General features: G+C 40.9%; 1 protein-coding gene across 2 annotated transcripts in view; it reads left to right on the top strand.

Moving 5' to 3' along the window:
• Positions 1-6,479: 6,479 nt before the first annotated feature.
• The window catches only part of GYG1 (glycogenin 1), a 33,643-nt gene continuing 13,633 nt past the window's right edge, over positions 6,480-26,489 (top strand). For both annotated transcript variants that reach the window (XM_069475359.1, XM_069475358.1), the window contains exons 1-5: positions 6,480-6,561; positions 9,032-9,167; positions 11,101-11,275; positions 11,532-11,694; positions 22,482-22,608. In XM_069475359.1, coding sequence (XP_069331460.1) covers positions 6,555-6,561; positions 9,032-9,167; positions 11,101-11,275; positions 11,532-11,694; positions 22,482-22,608 — 608 coding nt within the window. In that variant the 5' untranslated portion in view covers positions 6,480-6,554. The remainder of the gene's footprint in view (positions 6,562-9,031; positions 9,168-11,100; positions 11,276-11,531; positions 11,695-22,481; positions 22,609-26,489) is intronic.

Here is a 26,489-nt window from a genome sequence, read left to right as displayed (position 1 = left end):
TGTGTTTTAAAAGGGAAATGTACTATGAAGCATATTGAAAGAATTTAAAGAATATCTCAGTATGTTCATGGATCAGAAGGCTTAAGTTAATGTGGCAGTACCCTCCAAACTGGTCTACAAGTTCAACGCAATTGCTATCAAAAGCCCAACTTGCTTTACTGCAGAAATTAATAAACTGACCCTAAAATTCATATGGAAATGCAAGGGATCCAGAGTAGTTAAAGCATTCTTGAAAAGAGAACAAAATTGAAGGACTCATATTTCACAATTTCAAACTTACTAAAAAGCTACAGAAATCAAGACAATGTGGAACTAGCATTAAGATAGACACATAAATGAATGAAATATAATTGAGTCCAGAAATGGAATTTAGTCACATTTATGGTCAACTGATTTTAGGTAAATGTGCCAAGAAAATTCAACAGGGAAAGAATAGTCTTTCCAACAAATGGTTCTGGGACAACTCAATATTCACATGCAAAAGAAGAAAGTGGGAGTCCTATTTCACACCATACAAAAACTTAACAAAAATTAACTCAAAAGAGATTATAGACATAAGTTTAAGAGCTAAAACTGTAAAACTCGGAAGAAAACATAGGGATAAACCTTAATGACTTTCAGTTAGGCAATGGTTTCTTAGATATGACACCAAAAGCACAAGCAACAACAGAAAGATAAATCGGACTATATCAAAATTTGAAACTTTTGTACTGCAAACAATACCATTAAGAATGTGAAAAGGCAACCCACAGAACGAGAGAATATATTTGCAAATTATATATCTGATAAAAGACTTTTATCTAGATATATAGAGAACTTTTGCAACACAATAAAAAGACAACTCAATTAAAAAATTAGCAAAGAGTCTAAATAGACATTTCTCCAAAGAAGATGTACAAATGGCCAAAAGGACATGAAAAGATGCTCAATATAATTGATGCACAAATCATTAGGGAAATAAATGCAAATCAAAATCACAATGAGCTATCACTTCAAACCCATTAGGATTGCTGTAATCAAAAAGATAATAACAAGTATAGGCTAAGAAATGAAGAAACTGGAACCCTTATATATTGCTGGAGGGAGTGAAAAATTATACAGACATTTTGGAAAACAGTCTGTTCCCAAAATATTAAATATAGAATTACCATATGATCTAGCAATTCTACTCATGGTACATATCTAGGAGAAAGAAAAACATATGTCCATGCAAACACATGAACACAAATGTTCATAGCAGCATTATTTATAACAGCCAAAGGGTGGAAACTACCTAAATGTCCATCAACATGTTTATCCACAATGAATGGATAAACAAAATTTGGTATACCCATAATGAAATTATTTGGCAATAAGAAGGAATGAAATACTGATACACACCACAACATGGAAAAACCTTGAACACATTATGCTAAGTGAAAAAAGCCAATCACACAAGACCACCTAGGCACAAATCTTAATAGACAAATGTATAGAAACAGAAAGTAAATTTGTAATTGCCTAAGACTGAGGGGAGGAAGAATAGGATGAATAGTGACTGCTAATGGATACAGGATTCTTTTTGGGATGGTGAAAATGTTCTAAACTTAGATTATGGCAATAGTTGTACAAATCTGTGAATATACACATATACAAAAAATCTTTTAGTTTTATACTTTAAATTTAATTCAGCTAAATGGCTGAATTTATGGAATGTAAATTCTATCTCAATAAGGATTTTTTTTTTTTCTAAAGGCAACATAACTGGTCACCAGGCCACTGCAACTTTTTGAGTTTGGGATTTCAGCTCTTGAGTGAAGAAGGACTATTAGGTTATTAAGTATGAAATGTCTAATTTCCTTAAGTACTAAGCTTGACAGTTGATATCTCTGACATTTCACTTTGACACTTCTTGTTTTTGTTTTTGTTTTTTTTTTTTATTGTGAAGGTACATCCTCATTCTTTCCTACACTTGTTTTGGCTTGTGATTATCTTTCAAATTTTATTAGAGCACTTTTTGTGAAACCCATGGATAAGTAAAAAATCATGTTATTTTTTAATATGAGTTCCGTCGTGGAACCAATGTAATGCAGACAGCTCAAAATATCAACAAAGTGTTTAGGAAGGATGTGGCTAATGAATGCACAGTACATTGATGGTTTGAGAAGTTCCATTCTGGTGATTTTAATCTTGGAAATGAGCCATGTGGGTGACCTGAGACCAAGGTGGATAATGATGAGCTGAAAGCTGTAGTGGAAGCGAATCCATCTCAACCTATGCATGAATTAGCAGCAACGTTTGTCATTATAACTCCAACAGTATTGGACCATTTAAAACAAATTGGCAAGGTAAAGAAGCTGGATAGATGGGTAATCTGCATGAATTAAACAAGCATTAGAAAAGAAATTGTCTCAAGTTTGCCTTTTTTTTTTTTTTTTTTGCTGTCACAACATAAACACAAACCTTTCTACGCCGTTTTGTTACATGTGATGAAAAATGGATTCTTTTTGACAATTGCAAGTGTTCAGCACAATGGGTGGATAAAGATGAGGTGTCAAAACACAGTCCAAAACCCAATATTCATCAAAAAAAGCTAATGGTGTCAGTTTTCTGTTTGGTGGTCCAGCGCTGGTATTATCCACTACAGCTTCATGAAATCTGGTCAATCCATTACAGAGGTTGTCTACTGCAACCAACTGGACAAAATGATGAGGATGCTTGTGATTAAGCAGCCGAGATTGGTCAGTAGAGAGAGGCCAATCCTCTTGCAAGACCACATGTCACCAAAAACAATGCTGTTCTAACTACAGAAGCTGGACGTGGAAACTCTCTGTCACCCACTGTATGCACCAGACCTTGCACCAACTGACTACCACTTCTTCCAGGTTTTGGACCACTTCTTTTTCTTTTCTACAGAGTCTTGCTCTGTCACTTGGGCTAGAGTGCCATGGCGTCAGCCTGACTCACAGCAATCTCAAACTCCTGGGCTCAAGTGATTCTCCTGCCTCAGCCTCCTGAGTAGCTGGGATTACAGAAGCACATCACCATGCCTGGCTAATTTTTCTATTTTTAGTAGAGACAGGGTCTTGCTCTTGCTCAGGCTGGTCTTGAACTCCTGACCTCAAGCAATCCTCCTGCCTCAGCCTCCCAGAGTGTTTGGCTTACAGGCGTGAGCCACTGTGCCCGGCCTGGACCACTTCTTGTAAGGAAAAATATTCCATTCTCAACAAGCTGTGGAAAATGCCTTTCACGATTTCATCATCACTAGCTCTCCAGGTTTCTTCGCTGCTGGCATAAGCAAGCCACTGTTAAAATGGCAAAACTGTGTCAATAGTTTAAGTACATACTTTGATTAATTGTACTGCTTCTTGTTTGAGATATAATAAACTAAACATTTGATTTGAAATCAGACATTTCATATTTAATGACCTAATACTTTGGACTAGCAAGGATATTATTTCTTGAAACTAAACTTTTGATTGGAATTAGACAAGACTGTGATCACTGACAATTCCAGGTACAGATTATATGTTTTAAATTAAGGGAAAAATTTTAACTAGTTAGTTAACTAGTTAATTCCTCTGTCAAGCCAGACGTGGTATGTCTATCTATTTCATAGACTGTCCATGGGAACTATTTGAATCTCAGGCCAGCAGGTTGTCCTCTGCTCTGGAATATATTTCCAGGTCAGTTGCCCCCACCATCAATTAGTGTGTGTGCTCAAGGGAATGCAAACTGACTTCAGCACTATGTTAAACAAAACATAATTAGGAAGGTAAGTATTCTGCCAAAAAATTACATAATGCATTCCAAAGCCAAGTAAAAATGAATTTTGGACCAACCATGCTGAATATATGAATTTATCATAGGTTAAATGGTTAATAGTCATACATATTTATGTAGAGTACAACTTATATTTTCAACTTAAATCTTTCTTTTGGGATTCAGTAATCTTACCAGTTCAAGTTTCATACACACAAAAACTAACAAGCTAAAAAGTCTCAAACATTTGCCTCACTATAACATATTTATCCACTACCTCCAATGCCTTATATTCCAAAATGTTCAAACACCTGACTATTCGAAGTTGGTCTACAGCCTGGGCATAACCTGGGAGACCCACTCCAAACTACTGAGTTAGAATTTGAATTTTAATAAGATCCTCAGACAATTGTGTGCACATCAAAGTGTGAGAGGCCTTGCTCTCACCAGACTGATGCTCAATGCAGAGCAGCCTCAGGAAAATTAGCAGTGGATCACCACTAGAAATCTTGATTATGACAATGCCTAAGTGCAGTTGTAGCAAGCTCAAAAATGTCCTTATTGGATTTAAAATGGTAAAAGCTGTAAATAAAACATTCAGGAACAAAGACTGTAGTGACCCCTTTAAATTATACAGCCTGGGAGGTGGAGCAGAGAGGAGCTTTTTCCCAAGAGAAGCTTTTTCATTTTTCCAGTTATCCCCAGTCCTTCCTCCTGGCTTTGCCCTTTCAGCCCCAGCACCACATCCCAGGGGAAGTCCAGCCTGAGACAGCTGAGCTGCCAGCAGCAGGTGGTTAAGGGTCAATGACGGCAGGAGGGTTCCTGGGTGAAGGATAGAAACCTCACTCTTCCAGGTCCACCTCTCTGTCTGGAAAAGAGCAATTCAGATTGAGAAGCTCTGTTTTCCCTCTCCCCACTTAGGTACAATTCCTTAAAGAGCTCCAACTCTTCAAAGCTTACAGAGTCTGAATAAATGGAAACCCATCCATTGTCCCTTCACCCCCACATTTCTGCTTCCTGGGAAGGAAGTACATTATGCCAAGTATCTGGGAGGTCCTCCCACATGGATCAGTGGTCTCCAGGCCAAGGTGGGGTGGAAAGTCTAGCAAGGATTCAAGAGAGGGTCCTGGAAGCTGATGCATAAAATGCTGATTCTTGGGCTATAGCCTTAAGATTCTGATTTAGGAGGTCTGGGTTTAGGCCCAGAAATTCACATTTTAACAAGTGTCCCCAAGTGATTCTTTTATTTTTTTATTTATTTATTTTTTTTTTGAGACAGAGTCTCACTCTGTTGCCCGGGCTAGAGTGAGTGCCGTGGCGTCAGTCTAGCTCACAGCAACCTCAAACTCCTGGGCTTAAGCGATCCTACTGCCTCAGCCTCCCGAGTAGCTAGGACTACAGGCATGCGCCACCATGCCCGGCTAATTTTTTGTATATATATATTTTAGTTGTCCATATAATTTCTTTCTATTTTTAGTAGAGACGGGGTCTCACTCTTGTTCAGGCTGGTCTTGAACTCCTGACCTCGAGCGATCCACCCGCCTCGGCCTCCCAGAGTGCTAGGATTACAGGCGTGAGCCACCGCGCCCGGCCCCCAAGTGATTCTGATGTAGGAGATCCAGGACCACACTTGAGGAAACAGTGATATAACTGGTTGAGGACAGCAAATAAAGCACTTATTCTTAAGCACCTATTTCATTTTTGAACTGATGTTGTCAACTTCCTGATTGGTTTCCAAATAGCTTTGTAATAGTCATTCAGCATTTACTGAGCAACTATTGTTTGGTGAGAACTGCACTACCTGAGGCTTCTGCTGTGTTTGGGCTGGGGATAGGGAGCAGTGAGGACTGCGATCACACGCGAGAGCTATTTCTCAACTTCCTAGATGAATGACAAATTGACCATTTCAAGATTTGTGAAACAGATTAACCAAAACAACTATATTACCTAACCAGTTACCATAATTTACTAACCTCTTGGAACACCTGTGTGTCAGAGGCACCAAGGCTTTTTGGGTGGGAAGGTTGATACTGTAACCAAACCACCAGGGTTGAAATCCTACCTTCTCCACTAATACGACCATAGAAAAGTAATTTAACTTTTGTGTGTCTCAGTTTCTTTATCTGTAAAATGAATATATAACACCTACTTTATTGAGTTGATACAAGGATTAAATGAAGCACTTAAATATCTAATTGGTACAGGTGTCTCCATGAATTTACATAATACTTTCTGAATATTCATTCTATCTTTAAGTCAAGGCCACAAAACCACTGTGAGTACACTAAGGAATGATTCCAGAGGCTGATACGAAATTCTAGGTGAAAAAGTGGAATTAAACTTTATGTTTTTCATTCAAGCAGTTCAGAAGAAGTATTATAACTATAGTGATCTGAGGTTTGTTAGTTTGTTTTTTAAGGTTCCCTGGCCCTCGGCTTCTTTGGGAGTTTGATGCCACACTCTGCCCCAAGTCCCCCTTCAACTCCCAGGCTCAGGGGGACAGCGAAGGCAGGTGTCCCGCGGGACCAAGACCAGGGGCGCCGGGGAGCTCGAGCCGCAGCCCAGCCCAGAGGAAGAAGGGTCCTCGGGTCCAGCAGCCCCGCGGGCCACCGCGTCCCGCCGGCCGCGCTGCAGGGAGGATGCGGACGGCAGACGGGAGCGTGCGCTGCCACGTGACGGCCGCTATAAGAGCGCTCCGGCCGGACGCCCGGCTCCTGCCGCGCCTCCTCCCGGGCTGCGCTCCCCTCCCGGCGCCCAGCTGCTCCGAGCCACCAACTTGCGGCTGTCACGGCCGCTTGCGCCCCCGCAGCACCATGACAGGTACGCCCCGCGCAGCCTACCGCCCTGCGGGCCCACCCCGCCGCCCCCAGGATCCCCGGCTCCTCTCCCCGCTCGCCCCTCGCAGCCCGGCCGCCTCCCCCCTCCTCCCCGGTCCCTGAGTCGGGGGCAGTTTCTGGCCGGACGGGGACCGCCGCAAAGTTGCTGGCTGGCCGCAGCCGTGCGTGCTGCTCTCTGCGTCAGCTGCTGCCCCGCCGCCCTCGGGGGCCCAGAATGAGGGGCAGCCAGGCAGAGCCTGGGCCCTGCGCCGAAGCTCCCGTTCCTGCTTCCGTCTCGCCCTTCCTCCTGCTCTCACCGTGAAGGGCGGGCGGGCGGAGCGGCTGCGGCGGGGCTGAGTGGGGGTGGGGAGCCGGGTTCCCCCGGGGGCACTGGGCGAGAGTCCCCGGGCGCAGCGGGATCGCGGGGAGTCGCCCCGGCCTCCCGCGGGCGGGCACCCCGGGAAGGGGCAGCCCCCAGGCGGGGATACCGGCGGCCCTCACCCAGCTCCTCCACCGCCCGCCCCGGCCCTGGCCGCCAGGCTGAGCCTATTTTTAGGCCTTTGGGGCCGAGTTGCGGAAACTGGGAGCCGGGCTAGAGTCCTCAAGTAGGGGCCCCGGGAGGGCGCCGGCCTCAGCCCCACTTGTTGCAAGGCCTCTGGGCGTTCGGGCCGCTCGGCGAACCTGCCAGGAGGACTGGGAAGCTCCGAGGTAACTGATCCTTCCGCAGCGTTGAGGCTAATAGCTGGGGTTATTACAGCAATTGAGCTGCCAGAAAGATGGCAGGTGTAACCCAGAGTTCAGCCGTCTTTAGAAAAATTACTCTCCTACCCAGCTGTCATTGGTCTTTCTTGGTCACTTGTAATATTTGCTAGATCTGGTATTCTAACCTGTGCCCTAAGCATTTGTTCTGACCCTTATTTAATCTTGGAAATTATCCATATCTGTGCTTCCTGAAATGCTTGAATCCTACCCACCTTATTAAAACTTTTCTCCATTACCACCTGGATTCTGAACTGCTTTTGAGTTAAAACATCATTCATTTTGCCCAGGTTAAGTACCTTTGGTGCTGATTAACTTTGCAATGTTACCATCTTATGATGGGTTGAAGATAACAGCAACAAGTAGAGGCAGAGGTTGATGGGCATGCCAAGGGACAGGTGTCACTGTTCAGAGCTTTCTTGGAATGTGACTGACTGGGAAACCCGTGGCCCTCCAAGGGTGGAGAATTGTCCTTGTATAGTTCAGTAGTTTGCCTGCCCTGGAAGAGTGCCCAAACAAAATGTGTGAAGATGGTTCTTAGGTCAGCAGCTGAGGGATGTGCTGGCCCACTCAACAACCTACAACTTCCTCTCATTTCTCAGTGGAATTTCCACTACCTCCACATTGGAAAATGGGCAAGGGAGAATGAGGATACCCAAGACAGAAAGAGAATGACTTCATGACAAAGTGTCCTAATTCCTTGGTTGGGCAACTGTGCCCCAAATGACCCCTGCCAGAGCTTGATTCTAAGTGTCCTGTACATTTGGATGCCTACCAACTTGCTAATGTTAAATCTTCTTGGAGATGAAGTATATCCCGGAATCATTGATGGGAAGGATGAGAAATCTTAAAGCCTTGGCTGGTGGTTTTGGGAGAGTGGGGATTGTTCAGTAGGAAGAAGAATCCACATGTTTTGCCTTCTCTTCTGCCAACTAAGTGATAACTGGAGGTTGGGGTGTGTGTTTCTCTGTGTCTGTTTGGGGAGGGCATCCAGAGGACAGGGTAGGGGGTAATGCTGGCCTCCTCAAAGAGGAGGCACAGGTTTGTTAGAGCTTCTCACATGGTCTCTAATTCATTTAACAGGGATTGGGCACTATTTAGAAAGAAGGGTCAAGGAGAGAAGTCCTCTCTGGGAAGTTGATATTTGAGCAGACTCAAAGTGACTCTTCAGGAGTGTTGAGGCAAGGGAGCTTTTGCTCCAGGTTGAGGAAACAGTAAGTATAAAAAGCCTGAGGCATGGCATAAACGTAAGCACCAGAATGAAGAATACGGACTCTGCTCTCAGACTGTCTCCTTTGAGATTGACAGTTGGATTTGTGCTTGGCTGAAAATACTGTCTACAGTACCTTGTAGAAGAAACAGGAAATACACTTCCTGATCTCTTCATTACTACTGGTTAATTGCCTGAAGTTCACCCTGTGGGTGTTAAGCTATTGTTTAGTTTGAGAATTTAGCATATCCAAACATTAAATAATTTTCATAGCTCAGTCAGCCTCTTGAGGTTGCCAGACATTTCCTGCTATGGTCTTGAACCTTTCTTGAAGCGGGTATTTGGGTTTTCCCTCCAAGGAGGCTGCTGCTTTATTAATAGAGCAAGTTGATCTCAGAGGAGCTGATTTTGCCAAATTACTGTTTGAAAAGGGTTCTGGGGAAAAGGCTTTTTCCAGGTAAGATGATGTAATGAGTGTGTGTGGTTTTTTTTTCTTTGTATTAAGATCAGGCCTTTGTGACACTGACCACAAACGATGCCTACGCCAAAGGTGCCCTGGTCCTGGGCTCATCTCTGAAACAGCACAGGACCACCAGGAGGCTGGCCGTGCTCACCACCCCGCAGGTCTCAGACTCCATGAGGTGAGGCCCTCGCTGCCGCCCAAACGTCTGCAAGGCTCTGAAGTCCTTCTCCCCTGTTTCTGGCATCAGTGGGCATTGAGGCCATACCCTTTTCAGGAGTTGAGCACTGAGTAGAGAAAGATGAGAGTTGCTGAGTGAAGGATTCCTGGGTCTGAAACCTCTTCCTAGCTTTTGGGAGATATTCCAACTAGACTCCCTTCTGGGAGGTAGTGTTCTGGCCTACACGCTTCCTGATTCCGACAAGGAGTGGAAGAAGGAGGACTCTCCCCTCACCCAGTCCTTTCTGGGCCATCTGAGTGAGTGTTTCAGTCCAGGCTTTCCCTGCTTAAATGCACCTTTATGTAGTCACAATTCACTTGCACTCCTTTCCCAAAATGCTGCAGGGGCTACGTTGTTTCCTGTTTCAGACCAGGACTTTGAAAGAAAAGTAGCCATTTTCTCCATTGCTAGTTGACCCCTTTGTAACCTAAAGATGTTTATTTACAATACAGTACACTAGAATCTTTACCAGAGGGCTTTCTGAACTGGAGGTTTTGGTAGGGGAAAGCACACCAAGGAGCACAAGCTGCTCGTTGGTTGGACTTGTTCCCTTGGATTTGTTGGACTTAAATTTTGAAATATCTGAACTACCTAGTTCTTAACTTTAAAAATATCTGGGCATACTAGCAGCTTTATGATGTGGGGTTTTTTTTTTTTGTTTGTTTGTTTGTTTGTTTGTTTTGGTCTCTTAGCCCTCTTAGAAATTGAAAATGTTCCCCATAATAACCTGAAAAAAAAAAAAATTGAAAATGCCCTTCTTGTGACTTTAAAAAAAAAAAAAAAAAGGTAGGCACAGGCCAAATGTCTCTGAAAAGTAGGCATTATATATACATACATGCATATCTTTCACTAACAACCTTGTTCCTAAATGGTAATTTAAGAAGATGCCAAAAAGGCTGTCTCCTTAAATGTATGTCCTAATCCGTAGTCTATCAGTGAGGATACGTGTAAGAAACCAGATCTGGTCTTGGATTCCCCACTACCAATTTACTTTGGTCAATGATGCCCCTACCCATTTCTTTTCTGAAAAGATCAAATTTACTGTGTGAACTAGAACATATTTTTGTACAACTTTGGAGACAGAATACAATACCAGTTTTGTTCTGCATGTCTGACGTTGTTATAAACTTTCAATGATGATGTTTTTATCCTATGTTTTTTCCTTGTCTTACCCAAGCCTCCCCTACTAACTCACCTCAAGAGCTTCCTGAAATAAAGCTTTAGTTAATTTGAGGCGTGGAGAAGTGTATTTCACAAGCCAAAGTGAGTCTCTCATTATGCCCAAATAGAGTGCTAAGCACTTAATAAATGCTAGTTATACTGGATTCTAAAAAATGGTGACCTAATAATTGAGCCCTTTAACTTCTTTTGGGACACAGAGCTTCAGGAAATTCTTAGTGAATTGCTTTAGCAAAAGTGATTAGTTGTTAGGTTCATTGCAGATATTATGTGCACATTACTCAGCATAATTTATAAAAATATGCAATAGTCAGAATAAATTCTAATAAAATATCATTGTCAAATACGTAGGCTGTTGCAAGGATGTACTTTTACCAAATAACCCATTTTTATATACTATTTCTACAACCTGCCAGATACTCAGTGATACAATAAAAAAAAAAATAGACAACTTCTTCTATAATAATGTTTTAAGACAAGAATCTCATTCTCTCCATAAGCAGTTCTTAATACTTTAGTGAAGTTAACGGCACCTGAAAATAAATACGATTTGTCCTGAAGTAAAGCTGGGACAGATTTAAGGGGGTATCCTATACCAAAGCAGCAGATTGTTCCGGTAATTGATGGAGAGGATAATAAGGCAGCAGTCTTATATTAGATAGGTCACTTGTTCTGAAAAGTTCTAAGTGCTGTTTTCTGAATTTTATTTTGACAGAAAAGTTTTAGAGACAGTCTTTGACGAAGTCATAATGGTAGATGTCTTGGACAGTGGTGATTCTGCTCATCTAACCTTAATGAAGAGGCCTGAGTTGGGCGTCACGCTGACGAAGCTCCACTGCTGGTCACTTACACAATATTCAAAATGTGTGTTCATGGATGCAGATACTCTGGTGAGTGTGGCTTTGAGGGCTGCAAAGATGTATGTAGTAATGGAGACCTGTTAGGCATTTGAGGAATGCTGTCAAGGCTTGCCAGTAAAGTTCAGATAAAACCACTGTCATAAAAAGTGTCAGGTGATGAAGGAGATAGACCCAGGCTGTCTTACAGCTGTCATCATCTTTTGTGTTGGATGACATGGGGAGAACTTAAGAAGGGTCTGTTGCAGCAGAACATTCCTGTAATGCTTTTTCTCCCCCTTTGAATCAGGTCCTAGCAAATATTGATGATCTTTTTGAAAGAGAAGAATTGTCAGCAGCACCAGACCCAGGGTGGCCTGACTGCTTCAATTCCGGAGTCTTTGTTTATCAGCCTTCAGTTGAAACGTATAATCAGCTCTTGCACCTTGCTTCCGAGCAAGGTAGTTTTGATGGTATGTATCTGCCATCTTCACCTCTGGTAAGCTATTAGTAACTTATAGGGGCTATTCTAGCCTTCTCAGAGATATAATTGCTGAGGTTTCTTGTGCCTGGAAGATACATGAAACATAGCAAGCATTTTAAGTTGCACTCTTTTGAGAAATACTATTGTGTGTTTGTGTGCGTACACACTTTTTCTATAGATGCATAAGATTAACCTAAGATAGGCAGTTTTACAGGGTTCTCTTTAAATGGCCTCCCTGTTTCTAGATTAGATTGTGATAAATGTACCATGATTATTAAAAAATTCAAGACACTGTTTGAATAAAAAACTTTAACATGTTTAAACCTGACCAGTCTTAAGCTTAAGAGGGTTTGACAGCCATTGCTAACAGGAGGATCTAGCACTGTTTCCATGGAAACTTGAGGAATAAACCTGATAATTTGTATCTCATTCTCTTGGGAGGCCTTAAAAAAGAAGCTAGAAAGTTTATGTGAATAATCTTTGCTTCCAGACTCTCAGTTTCTGTAATATTGTGTGTCAGATAGAGTGATCTGCAAGGCCAAAGAGTAGAACATTGACAAAGTTAGAATCCATTTTCTATCATGCATAAGTGTATCTGTAGCTATATATATTTATAAAGGTTCTGACTACCTGTGATATAAGACCTCACATCCTTTGAAGAATTTTAATCAAATGAATTAATAGGTATGCTTTCATTTCAGGCTGGTCTCTGAAATAATAAGTAATAAGCCATTTTTTTAAAAAACAAAACATAAGACCATTAACCAATAGTTAATATGTTAAAGCAGTTCTTTTAAAATTATTGTTGATAGTTCTTTTGAATAAAAGACCCAGTACAAAGAGGAAGAAGGACATGCTCTAAGAAGCCCTCCCAGCAGTGGCTCATTATCAGATACTTGACATTGTAACACAGCCCAGGAGGAAACAAGGGGACGGGCCAGAGGCCTGAGATCTGGCGCAGACACTCACACCAGGTGCTTCTTCCTTTTCCTCCTCCAAGAGCAGATCTGAGATTTGCAGTGAGTAGATCTTTTGGAACTAGCAGAAATAGTCTTTCTCATTCGACATAAAATTCAACCCTGGGTGCACATATGAGGATTCATTTTGATTAGTTATAAAATTAAAAATCAGAATCTTAAATTTAAACTTTTAGATCATTAAATCTAAAATTTTGTTAGATTACTGAAGTTAAAACATTTAAAATTTTACAAAAAGCTGATACTGGGTTTTTGTTTACTATTCACAGAAATTGAATTCTGTTTAGTCATTTAACTTAGGTTTTGGGAATTGCAGCTATGTGAAATATCATTGACAAGAATAAGGAAGTTCAAGTCTTCATTTTATTTCACTGTTTAGCTAGTTTACAGTCTAAGCTAGCAGTTTGCTCAAACAAGGATGATTTTGACCTCCAAGGGACATTTGGCAACGTCTGGAGACATTTTTGATTGTCACAACTGAGGGGGAAGGGTGCAAATGGCATTTGGTGAGTAGGAGCCAGGGATGCTGCTGAACCTGTTGCAGTGCCCAGGAGAGCCCCTCACAGCAAAGGGATATCCAGCTTGTGTGTCGGTAGAGCTGAGGTCGAGAAACTCTGCTGAGGCATAACGTGCTCTAAAACAGAGCAGAAGTATCTGAACCATAGTGGATGGCCGCATCTGAATAGAAGTACAATCTTGTTTTAAGGAACCTTAAAGTAAGAAAGTAATAATGTGTTAAATGTTCACTGTGGTCAAGGCCAAATGAAACTTCCCCACTTTACTGACATGTTTTTAGCTCCTGCTATTTTTCCTTTCATATTAGGAATGAAAGGTGTATTGTCATTCAAGTTCAAAACATGTATTCCTTATTTCTACTGCTTATACTGAAACAGTTACTTTGGTGTAAAAGGAAGATGAGAGTATTTTTGGCAGAAGTCCACTGTTTGTCTTAACCCTGCCATCCGAGCGTAGCTTTCTTTACCTCCTCGCTTGTAATTTGAAGGAAGTTCAATATAATACTGCCAGAAATTCAGTGTATCTATTCTCAACTGCAGTAAGTGAATCACATTCTAGGGTAGATCTTATGGCCTACCAACTGCCTAAAATCCGCATGATTTTAATCATGCAAAGAATCTGATTTGTAACCTAGAAGAATATTAGATGTTGTGGAGAGAGAAGAGTTTGAATGCCAAACAGTGGTGTGCCCTGGTAAACTATCCAGGTCACAATTTTAGAATATGAAACAAATTAGTTAACTGAGAGAAACTAACCTGAACCACCCCATGTTCTAGAATCTAGAGGCACTAGAGGAGTTGATGAATTTGTTGTTAAGAAGCCTGTATGTATGTAAAGTGTTCTACTAGAAAGCACTTTCTGCGTTTTCAGCCAGAATTTGAAACCATGGGGAGATTCGCTCTGTGCCTGCTAGCACATTTCATTCTTCAGCAGCAGGTTCCAGGAGCTGGCCATCCTCTGAGGTATTCCATTTACTGCCTCACTGGTGGCTAAGGATTGCATTTTCTGTTACTTGAAATGCTTAATTGAAAGAGTTAAAAAGTAGTCAAGTATGTAGCCGAGAACTTACAGTTAGTTCTCAATATGTTTAAATTCAACAGAAGAATAAACTAGCAGCTCTCAGATGAAAGATTATTTTCACCTGAAGTATGTGTTGCTAAGCTTTACTCTGCAAAGAAAGCTCACTCCATACCTTGGGATCCTGCTCCTCCTCCTCCCTGGAGGGGCTGACTGTCCACTTGAATCAGTGTGTGAACTCATGTGACATAAAGACTTACTGGATTTATGCCTGATATCAATAAAGTATTTCTTTACGAATGGTCTAATGGCAGTAACCTTGCTTTGCCTCAAGTTTTCATATCTTAATAAAATTAAGAATTATATTTTAAAAATTTTGTTTAGGTGTCATTCCATAGGCATCAAGTCAAACATTTTCAGACATTTCTTCCACTGTTAACCTACATTTTTCTAATAACCACAGGCTCTCCCTCCCCCTACCCCCAACTCCACTCAGTTTTGTCTCAGCATTTCTGGATTATGGAAGACCAGTTTTGCAGAGACTGTATCTCAGTCTGAGTATCTTACAAGTCCTGCTTAGTCTCTTGCCTTATGTTCAACAGAAACTAGTGGGGCCTGCTGTCCACTGACAAGGCACACAGGCCGCTGATGGCTGAGCATTTGCAGCTGCTTTCACAGCCCTTCTGGTGTGAAAGAATGTGGCTGTCATTCCTCTAATCACCAGCCCTCTAATCACATCTCCCACACTGCCCCACCCCCACTCCCCATGTTTCTGGCAGAGAAAATGATCCTAATATGGCAAACCATGCTAGGTACCTTGACTTCTCTTTCTTTTTAATGTCTAAAGTATTAGGATTTAGAACTAGTGACTACTATACCTAATTCATGGCTGGCATCTGATTTTCCATAGTGAAGAGTCTAAGTTCCTATACTATTGTGCATATCTTCAAACTGTCTTGATACTTACTTCATCACTGAAGTTACATGTTTCCTGAAAAATTGAACAATAGCTCTTGTGAAATAGTGATACACTAGCATTGTATAAGATGTTAAGGTTAACTCCAGGACTTGTTGGCAGTTAAGAGGGGAAGAGAAAGGTCATGATATTGTAGGTATTAATCAGCAATTTTCCCTCTGCCATATACTTAGATGAAATGAAGCTGATACACTTGACTCTTAATTTGAAGAAATCAATCTGAATGCAAGTTGAGGTTTATTTTCTTTTCCACTTGGACTAAAGTATCTAAAGGATGTTTGTACAGTTGAAGATGAGAGTTTAGTGCTTGAAAATTTCTATCTATTAATTTCATCTGTATGTGTTAGTTTCAAAAACCTAAGTCAGAGGAATTCATATTTTTCAATTTGGAGTGTCTTTTTTAAAATCTTTGTACTCATTTTAATTACTGTAACCTAAATGCCCTAATCTTTTCGTTGATGTATTAGAAATTTTGTTCTGTAGTCAAATTTTCAAAAAGAAGGAAAAAATAGAGAATAAATTGGTGGCAGATTATAAGATATGATTTTACTTTAAGCAGAATCCAGAATCTGCTGTGAGGTCAGTATACTTGTGTGTTTCACACTTTAAGTGGTCATTGAGACCCTTAAACAGAGTACAATGTTGTAAAATTATTTTTAACTGAAAAGATGTAGAGCTAAATTCCATTTAAGTGTAAAATTGACCGCATGTCACCTTCCTTAATCTTTGTAGTTAATTAGTCTTCGTACTGGTCCTGCCCAAAAAAGGAATGAAGTACTGAAATATTTCAAGATGATACTTGTCTCCTCCAAACCAAGTGCTCTCAGAGATTTAGGTGTGCTTCACTTGGTTAGGTTCTGCCTAGACAGTTAGCTTCCCGTGTTGGCTTTCCACAGCTGCCCAAACACTAGGCTGCTTGTTGCCCTTAGATTATTAGTTGCTTTAAAAAAATGACTGTTATCTTGCATTGAGATATCATTTCATAGTTTAGGTAATAAGGATCTTAAATAAGCTGAAAAGTAAAGGCCATAACGTGTAATGGCAAAATAAATGAGCACACTGAAGTTTTTTCTTAAGAGCTATTTTTATCTCATTGTACCCATGAGTATTTTTTTTTAACTTAGCCATCTGTTTGTTTCTAGCTTTGTAACCAGCAGAGATCATGAACCCTGTGAGAAATAGAGAAGGAGGAGGGGACTAGTGTGTTAATGTGTGTGCAGGCTCTTATGCTAGTCATTTTACTTTTTCACTCAACAGTCCTGTGAGGTAGGCATTCATTCATTTAACAGGTATTTATTGAGGGCCTGCTATCTAGCTGGTACTGGGAATCCACCATTGTTACAGTTCAGGACAACAACTTGCCCAGTGTCCCTGAGTTGGTGGCAAAGCCAGGTCTGAACCAGAGTCTTTCTTAACTCTGTGGCTGGGATATTTATATGTGGGTTTTTTTTTTTTTCCTTCCTTTCTTTCTTTCCCGATTGTCCCACATAGCATTCTTGAGAAAATATCCTGAGAATGATACTGGAAGAAGGTCCTTATTACCCTGGCCTTATTACAGATTAATTATTATATACTTAAAATTTATTTCTCTGAGTAGACAGAGCAACTGGTGTATTTCTCATTTTACAAGTGAAATAATAGAGGCTCATCTCTTCTATCTCTATAGGTACTCTTCCTCCCCTCTGATCCACAGTACCTGAAAATGCTTTGTCATTTTAAATCAGCAGCACAGTTGATAGTCTTGCGTTGTTTTATGTAAAGTCTGAAAGGTTCATTCAGCATTTGAAAAATAATTTTAATTTCTAATCTGGGCAAGATGCTAAGTTTAAGGGCCAAAAATAGACTGGTAAATCATAAAAATTTTATCCCTTCCTCTATAAAGCTTTTGTATTCTATGAGACCTTACAGACATTTAACAACTAGTTACAGTTACAGTTAATCATATTCTGATAAGTTCAGGGTATAAGAGAGTCTAGACCAGGAGGGACCTACCTCAGCCTGGGAAAGTGACATTTAAGCCAAGAATAAATGTTTCCTTGCATTTATGTAATAGTTTAATAACTTACTATTAGGTTATTAAGAATCTTTTTTTATATAAACAGTGTAAAACAAAAGCTATTACATGAAGTGGTAAAATAAATCAATTGTTCTTGACTTAGATGGGTTGATGCAGTGGTGCTGGGACCCGAGCTCCAAGTGCCTGGATTTCTATAAGCCACCTGGGTTTAATCCACTGATCCTCAGTAAACCTCATAAAAATATCCCTAAGAGCTGGGCCATTCATAAGCTGTAATTCAGTAATCCTTGGCATGTTCACTATAGGTAGTAATGATGACATCTGCCAAGTGTATTATAGGAAGTCAGTTTTAAAGAGTCGTGTGTTCATTTTAGTACTTGTCTATAGCTCTATTATAATATAAAGCATATTTTACTTTAAATTATTTGCTGGATATATGTCTGTCCACCATCTTTTTGGATTGGGAACCATTTGAGAGCTGGAACCTGTTTTATTCATCTTTATTATGCCTATATCAAATTTATATAATTTTAGACATTCTTAAGAATTTCATCCTCCGATTAAAAAAAGGAATCATTCTCCAAAAGACTCTAGACCAGTGCTTCTCAAATTTTATTATGCAAACAAATCACCTGGGACTAAAATATGGATTCTAATTCTGTAGGTCTGGGGTGAGGCCCAACATTCTGCATTTCTGTCAAGCTCCCAGGTGATGCCCATGCTGATAGAACCTGGACCACAGTTTGAATATCACGATTCTAGGGGGAACATTCCTGTGTCTGAGATACTAGGGTTCATGTTTAAACCAGAATTGACTCACTGGCCTGCTATCCACAGTAGACAAGCCAGCTGCCAACAAACTATGGAAGAGCACACAAACCACACAAGCATTGAACAAATGCACAAATTTAGGAGACAGCACCCAACTCCATTTCTGTCTTAGGAAACTAATAGACCCAGGTTCTGATAAATACTATGGTGTGTCCATGGTTACCCTGTTCACAAGACCTAGAAAATACTAAGTACATAGTGGTAAGGTGATCATGTACTAGCATTTGGGCAGCCTGTTGGAAGGATGGTACAGAATCAGATACTTGCTTTTGTTTTCAGGCAGATGCCATGTGCCCCTTTTTCCTTCTCCTTTCTCCCGAGCTCTCCACCTGTGTTGCCACGCCCTGGCCTGCTGGATCACAGCTGCTGGCGATGCCTGCTAATCATGTTTGTTGGTTATGAGATGAGTGAGATTAACAGTGTCTTAACCTGTCAGATTAAATAAAGCTGCCTCTGGAAGTCTGAATAGAATGTACTGAACAAAAGTCCTAGAGCTTTTGTAGTGGAAATTCAGTCTTCGTGGCATCCTTGTATGTTTTATAACATGGACATGCTTAGATTTGCATTCTGCTCTGAATTGTGCTCTCATTTAAAGATTTCTAAAGAGAGGCTATTGGTAACACTCTGCATAGATTTTTCTAATGAAGTTAAAATATTTGACCTTGAAACGTTGAACTGTGCATTTGGGAAAAGGTGGTTAGAATATCTAAACTGTTGAATTTAAAAATTATTTAAGAAGCCACAGACTTCTAGATGGCATTTAATTCTGTTTTTAATCCACAATGTTGGGCTAAAAGGTGACTTTTAGCAGTCACATGATGAGGTCAGTGGCCAGCGAAGCTTCATGATCTGTGTTGTCCCCTCTGGAGGCAAGGATTTGCCAATTTAATGGGCACCATTGATTCACCAATTCTTGTTTGTTGCCTTTCTCCTCCTTGTTTGTTTCCTGTGCCCCCAGTGCATCTCTGCCTTCCTGTGGCACGCAGCTAATGGATAGATGATGTTTGTAGGGTACTCAAGGGTAAACAGAAACGGCCTTTTGTAGCCAGAGGCAACCAGCCAGGGGCTCTGAGGGATCAGCGGCTCTGACTCCTGTTTCCCAGGCTTACGCAGTTCGGATTTGGAAGTTCTGCTTTACAACTACTATTCAGGCCTCTGTGGAATTAGATTTCTTCACTGTGTTACATGTAGCCAGTAGTCATTTTAAGTAGAATGGCTTAAGTTAAGTCTTATAAAGGCTTAGGTTTTAAAATTAGATGGTAGATATATAGAGTTTTATTCATATGCTTTATAACCTACGTGTATATTTTTCTTTTGATAGTATCACATTTCACAATAAAAATAAATAAGAATCTTTAGAAAGAAAATCTTAGCATAATTCTTATTCTTACCCCCCATTGTATTATTAATATTTTAAAATTACAAAAATAATAGGGAAAAGTAGGGGGAAAGAACATCTATTATACCAATCCTCTAATGCAATTACTGTTTCATTTATTTTTTTCCTATATAAATGTTTATTAATGTTTATGTCCTTAGTTATAATCATAATGTATGTAGCTTTATATCTTTATATGTTACACAATGGACTGGTGAGCTTTATAGGCATTGTTTTTAATAGCTGAATAATATTTCTCTGAGTGGTTAATATCACAATGTACTAACCATTCCTGTATGGTAGAATATGTAAGTTGTTTAAACTTTTCTACTGTTACAGCATATCTTCAGGGTTTTTGCATTCATTCCACAAATAATTTGCCCATGTGTAAGACATTCTGCTACATGCTAGAATTATAATGGTAAGCAAAAAGAGTCATAATCTCTGTTCTCATGGAATTTAGAATCTTTAGATTCTAAACTCCACAACAGTTCCTAATTGTATTTTGCATTTTAATCACATTAGTCCTCAGACTTCTAGAAAAAAACTTTTTATTTTGAGAGAATTGTAGATTTACATGCAGTTGTAAGAAATAATACGGAGAAATCCTATATACCCTTCACCCAGTTTTCCCCAATGGTGATATCTTACATAACTAAAATACCTCTACAAGCAGGAAATTGACATTGACACAAGCACCAGCTCATTCAGATTTTACCGGTTTTACATGTATTCATTTCTCTGTGTGCGTGTGTGTGTGTGTGTGTGTATGTAATTTTATCACGTGTTGATTGGTGTGACCACCCCATAGTCAAGATACGGAACAGCTCCATCACAAGGATCCCTTGTGATGCCCTTTTATCCCCATGGCTGCCTCTCTTCTCTCTTTCCCTAACCCCTGGAAATATAAATTTGTTTTCTATCTCTATAATTTTATCATTTGATGGATGTTATATAAATGGAATCACCTAGTATGTAACTTTGTGGGAGTGGACTGGAGTTTTTCCCTCAGCCTAATTACTTTGAGATTCATCCAGGTTGTTGTGTGTATCAATAGTTTGTTCCTTTTTTATTGACGAGTGATATTCCATTATATGGATATACCACATTCGTAGGTCTGTTGGATCTATGAGCTGTTTCTGGTTTTGCTTTATTATGACTAAAACTGCTGTGAACATTTCCTCAGCCTTTATTTTGATTATGTGTAAAAGGAGGTTAGTAAGACTTCAGCCTCTGTAATTCAGCCGCCAGCTCCCACGGTCAGGGCAGCTCTGTAGAATCCACAGTAAGCCTCTGATGAACGGCATGGTGTTTTGGCTTTACTATTTTGTGCCTTGAAATATATTACTTTGCTTCTATAGCTAAAATTGTCTTTTGTTTTCATATCTGTTTGTTGTCTTAATCTGTTCAGGCTGCTGTAACAAAATACCATAGACTGAATGGCTTATAAATAACAGACATTTATTTGTCACAGTTTTGGAGGCTGGAAAGTCCAAGATTAAGGTGCCACCAGACTTGGTGTCGGGATAGAACCCACATCCTGTGCACAGACAGCTATCTTTTTGTTATAACTTCATGTGGCAGAAGAGGTGAGGGACCTCTCTTGGGCCTCTTTTAAAAGGGCACTAATCACCTTCCAAAGACCCCACTTCTAGATGTCATTACCTTTGGGGGTTAGGATTTCAATGTATGAATTTGGGGGGACATAAACATTCAGTTCTTTACATTTTTGGAGCAGTGAAATATATCCTCTTGCCATCGCTATTGTCCTTTAGAACTTACAAAGGTGGAACTCTGATTTTCTGTTGAGCTGTTTGTCCCTTGAGGAATGGGGGGACCTGTCAGGGCTGCTGTGTGCAGAGAGGATGTTCCACAGACAGTCGCTCAGAGAGCGCCTTTGATTTTTAGAGTTCACTGAAGGCATTTGGAAAGGATGGGATACACAGAGGATGGGTAAGGTACATTTGGACTTTAAACCTAAAGCCCTGATCTTACTATCATAACTCCAAAAACAATGTTTAGATCAGACAGTTTTTAGATTTTCATAGTTTTTATTTCTTTTGAATGAATGGACACGGCCCTCACTTTCTGAGGAAGACATGAAGCTCAGGAACACGAGGGCTGAGCAAGCACTTTGCTTAATAATTGTGGCTGGCCTTGCCACAGCGATGACTGACGGGACCTGCCCAGAGACTCGGTGGGCGGCAGGAGAGTACACCACAGGGGTGATGTGGCCTCTGGCCCCCCTGTCAATGAGCCAACAGTTGGGAGCCCCGGGAAACAATTCCATTATCCCAGTTTGCTCCCATGCTTTCTGCTGCTTTTTCTGTCCCATTGCTCTTAGGAAAAAGTCTAAAATCTTTAACTGGAGATAAAGTCTAAAATCTGCTCCTGATGTAGTCTGGTCCCTGCCGACCTCTGCGAGGCTCATCTTGTGCCATGCAACTGATTCTCACTCCTCAGTCCACCTTCCAAGTTGTCTTTCCATAGCTTCCTGTTCCTGCCCACTCAGATCTGTGGTGCAGGCTGTTTTTGTTCTGCCTGGAAACACCATTTACCCTCCTTTTCTCCACCTGTGTTTGTCAAGTTCTCCCCTGCACCTCTCAGATCTTGGTTTAAACACAGTTTCCTCATGGAAGCCTTCCTTGACCCGTCAGACGAGGCTCGAGCCGTTCCAGGTGTGCTGCGGTGCCCTGTACTTTGCTTCACTGCACTCACCCCCATCTGTGATGTTCGCTGACTCTTGATTCACTGGTATCACTGTCTCCCCCTGCCCACCAGACCCTCGTGAAGATGATGACCGTGTCTCTTGTGCACCGTTGACTCTACCGTGCCTAGGCAGTGTCTGGTACACAGTTGCTGCTCGATAAATATTTGTTGAATGAATTAATTAAATCGGGAAATGACCACCCCCTAAAATGTCATTAATGGGTGTGACAAGGAATTTATTACTTTAAAATGGAATTAGCACCTATTTTTGAAGGTCTAGTTATATAGTCCTATCAAATTATTGTACTGTCCTAGAGATCTGTTAACTATAATTCATATTTTTTTTTTCTTTCAGGTGGGGACCAGGGCTTACTGAACACATTTTTTAGCAGCTGGGCAACAACAGATATCAAAAAACACCTGCCATTTATTTATAACCTAAGCAGCATTTCTATATACTCCTACCTCCCAGCATTTAAAGCGTAAGTGCAAATGGTTTACCTTCTGTTGGGGATAGTGAGGACAGAGGAGTGGGGATTAAAATTTTGGGGGTGCCTCGTTGTCATTCTGAGAAAAATAATGGGTGGGAACTTTGAGGAAAGTCTTTCTGCTGTGGAAACATGGCTGTAATGGGGAGAGGCCTTGATGTTATCTATGGCCTCATTCTTGGAGTAACCAAGGGGCTTTTGGCTGCCTTGCAGGACAAGGTTCCCAGCAGTTCCTGGGGTGCTTGGCCCTCTGGTAAACCATCCATATGTCATGGTCAAGAACACAGACTGTAAGCTCTGCAGACTTACAACTTTTGAAGGCACAAACTCAACTTCTGCCTCAGACTGGCTGCTGAGCTGCTTCTGTTTCCCTCAACTGCAAAAACAGGGTGTTGAAAGCTCCCTCCACGGTGGTTGTGGGGATTAAGCAAGATGCTGGCAGCAGTGTGGTGTTGTGGTCAAGAGTAGGGGCTCTGAAGCTGGATGACCTCAGGCACAGCCAGGAGCAGCCACTTACTAGATAGTGTCCTTGGGCTAGTAACTCAACTTCTCTCTGCCTCATTGTCTTCATAGTGTTATTGTGAGTATTAAGAGAGGTCCTCTTGTAAAGTGGTTAGAGGAGGGCCTGGCCTACCCTAGTGCTCAGTAAATGCTAAGTTATTAGTCGTTTTTGTTTAAGAGGCAGAGTTAAGAGTAATCTCCGAAGCCAGAATGGCAGGGCATATGTCCTCACTCTGTCATGTTTCTCACACATGACTTAAGACTGTGCCTCAGTTCCTCAACATGTAAACAAGGAAGAAAATGGTACCTGCCTCATAGGGTTGTCAAGAGGACGAAGTGAGTTAATACACATAAAATGCTCCTTGGACATTTGTTGTTTGTTTTTGGTAACGTGCTTGTTTAGCATAGTCCCTGGTGCAGCTCTGATAATACCTTGCAACTAATACAGCCTTGTTGCAATATTTTTATCTCACTATGAGGCTCTGGATGCTGTTCTTTAGCCTCTGACTCATTTGTGTTGAACTGAGAAGATGATTCAGATTTCTTGAACAGGGGCCTAGCTGTCAGGTTGATCCTGAGACACAGCCATGGGCAGTGAAGCCCTTCATTGACTGGGCTTTTTCCTCCAAAACCATCCCGTTTGGGCATTCCTGAGTGAGCGGAAAACAAAGGGTCTTTCATTCCTCTTTTTCATTATCCAAAGTCCTCTCCATAAGTCTTGCACCACAGTGATGAGTGTCTCTGGCTTTCTGTGGCAGAAATGTTTCCTTTTCTGTTCTTTCCTGGGAAGACTCTGTCAACGTTCCCCAGATAAGGCTTACAAGCATCTGTGTTCTTTCCCCTCTAACTGTTCTCTTGGCATATGTCTCCTGCATTTTACAGCCTCTTAATTCTCTTCCCTTCCACAGTGAGACAGGCAAACTCTTAAACATAGCAACTGTGTTCTGAGTAAAGCAAACAGAACAGGATTTACTATCGAGGGAGTAATGGGAGAAGCATTATTTTTGCCTCTTAGTCCTTGGCCTTGTAAAATACAAATCTGTCTTCCATGGCATTGTGGACCTGATTCATTTCAATTCTTATTACATCATAATTAACCCTGCAAGTTTGAACAGTGTTCCTGCAAACCATGATAGCTTAACCCCCTACAGCCAAATTTGCCTATTATATATAGGGCAGTTGCTTATAATTTAATTGACTAAATTCAGCTTAGCAAGCAAAAAGATGAGAGTACAAAGGAGAAAGAATTTTTTTTTTTTTTTTGGACACACAGTCTTGCTCTGTTGCCTGGGCTAGAGTGCTGTGGCATCAGCCTAGCTCACTGCAACCTGAAACTCTTGGGCTCGAGTGATCCTCCTACCTCAGCCTCCTGAGTAGCTGGGACTACAGGTGCATACCGCCATGCCCAACTAATTTTTTCTATTTTTAGTAGAGATGGGGTCTTGTTCTTGTTCAGGCTGGTCTTGAACTCCTGACCTCAAGTGATCGTCTCGCCTAGGCCTCCCAGAGTGTTAGGATTACAGGCATGAGCCACCACGCCTGGCCAGAAACAATTTTTAACAGTGTGGCCATTCCACTCAATTCTGAATAGTTAGCATGTGATTCAGGTTGACTTCATCTGATTGTTCACCTTACCACCATTGAGTGCACTGTACCTTTCAGGGATAGCCTGGTTTACACAGACATTGCTTGAGATATTTTTAACACAGAAGAACAAGAAGCAGATAGAGAAGAGTTAAGTTTTGAGGGGTAAGATAAACTTATTTGCTAAAATCTTTGCCTTCTCTCTCAGGAACCCAGTTATTTTTATATCCTCTAAATGAATTTCCCCAGAAAAACAGTTTGAGATCTAAATTACCAAAATGATTAGGATGATTTCTTCCTCCTGGCTTAATGAATGAGTGCTTATTATTAATTTTGGAAATCTCCTTGGTTTATTGCCATAACCATCGAGTATATGATACAGTGGGGAAGTCAGGAGCAATTCCACCCATTAGCCAGACTTCCTCTGCCCGTTGCTGACGACAGTTGATGCTGCTGTGGTATGGCTCACCCTTGGGTGTCAGCTGTACATTTCTGTGATAAGACTGTGCAAAGCCATGCCTTGTCTCACCCCATTGCTGCCCATTTAGGGATGCTGAAACCAGATCAAAGAACTCATTTTCCCTTCCCTTTGCCAGAAAATGTTTTTGTTTTTCTTGCAGAGACCCATTTCCAAGGACATTTCTCCTTATATTCCCTTGAATTTGGGGAGGGCTGAAAAGGCACAGGTAGTTACATTTCTTTTTTAAGTTAATATAAAATCGTGGTCCAAATCTTTTTAAACTGAAGTAGCGTATTATGAACATTCGGACTGCCATAGCTATTCCTCAAGGAGCCCTGTGAATTTGAAGCCCCACTGTTGGGTTCAGAATAACCTTGGTGATCTCCGGGACCAACTGGCTGGCCTTCCCTAGGTCAGTGTGGGTAGTGACAGGTAGAATGGGACACCATGAAGTGGTTTAGAGCAACTTGGGTTTCACAGAAGAAGGAGTCTAGGATTTGTCTCACCAACTGCAAACAACCATGTGCTATAAGGTCACCAAGGCAGTATTTAGACACCCCAGAATCTTAAAGTCTTGGATATCTAGAACAGAGTGACGTTTGCTACTACATGAAATTTCAGCTAAAGGCTGGCCCAATATGAAGCAAACTTAATGTGAATTTGAGCCATGAAGTAACATGTCGAATGCCTTTCTCTGCATAGCCTTTGGGTAGAACAAAACATAAAGGAAACAAACTTAATAGTTTTACCACTTTAAATGATTCAAACATAATTTCTGAAAAACAAAATTAGTAAGTAATATTTTTTTGTAGTGGAAGATCATCTTTAACACAGCATAATTTGAAAACTAAAATGCTTGGTTTAGCAGTTTTTAAGTTAATTTATAATATTTACATTGGAAAATAAGTCATAAATATGTATTTTTTAGTTCATTTATTTATTTTTATTATTTCAGCATATTGTGGTGGTACAAAAGCTTAGGTTACATATATTGCCTTTGCCCCCCCAACCCCCCAAGTGAGAGCTTCAAACGTGTCCATCCCCCAGACAGTGCGCATCGCACTCATTATGTGTGTATACACCCATCCCCTCCCCGACCCACATCTGCCCGACACCCAATCAGTGTTATTCCTGAATGTGCTCTTAGGTGATGATCAGTGAAACCAATTTGATGGTGAGTACCTGTGGTGCTTATTTTTCCATTCTTGGGATACTTCACTTAGAATGGGTTCCACCTCTATCCGGGAGAACATAAGAGATTCTATAACCCCATTATTTCTTATAGTTGAGTAATACTCCATGGTATACATATTCCACATTTTATTAATCC

The sequence above is a fragment of the Eulemur rufifrons genome, chromosome 7 (genome assembly GCF_041146395.1).
Source record: "Eulemur rufifrons isolate Redbay chromosome 7, OSU_ERuf_1, whole genome shotgun sequence".
Classification (NCBI taxonomy): Eukaryota; Metazoa; Chordata; class Mammalia; order Primates; family Lemuridae; genus Eulemur; species Eulemur rufifrons.
The sequence above is the reverse complement of the archived record's forward strand: the minus strand, read 5'-3'. Positions and strand labels throughout refer to the sequence as shown.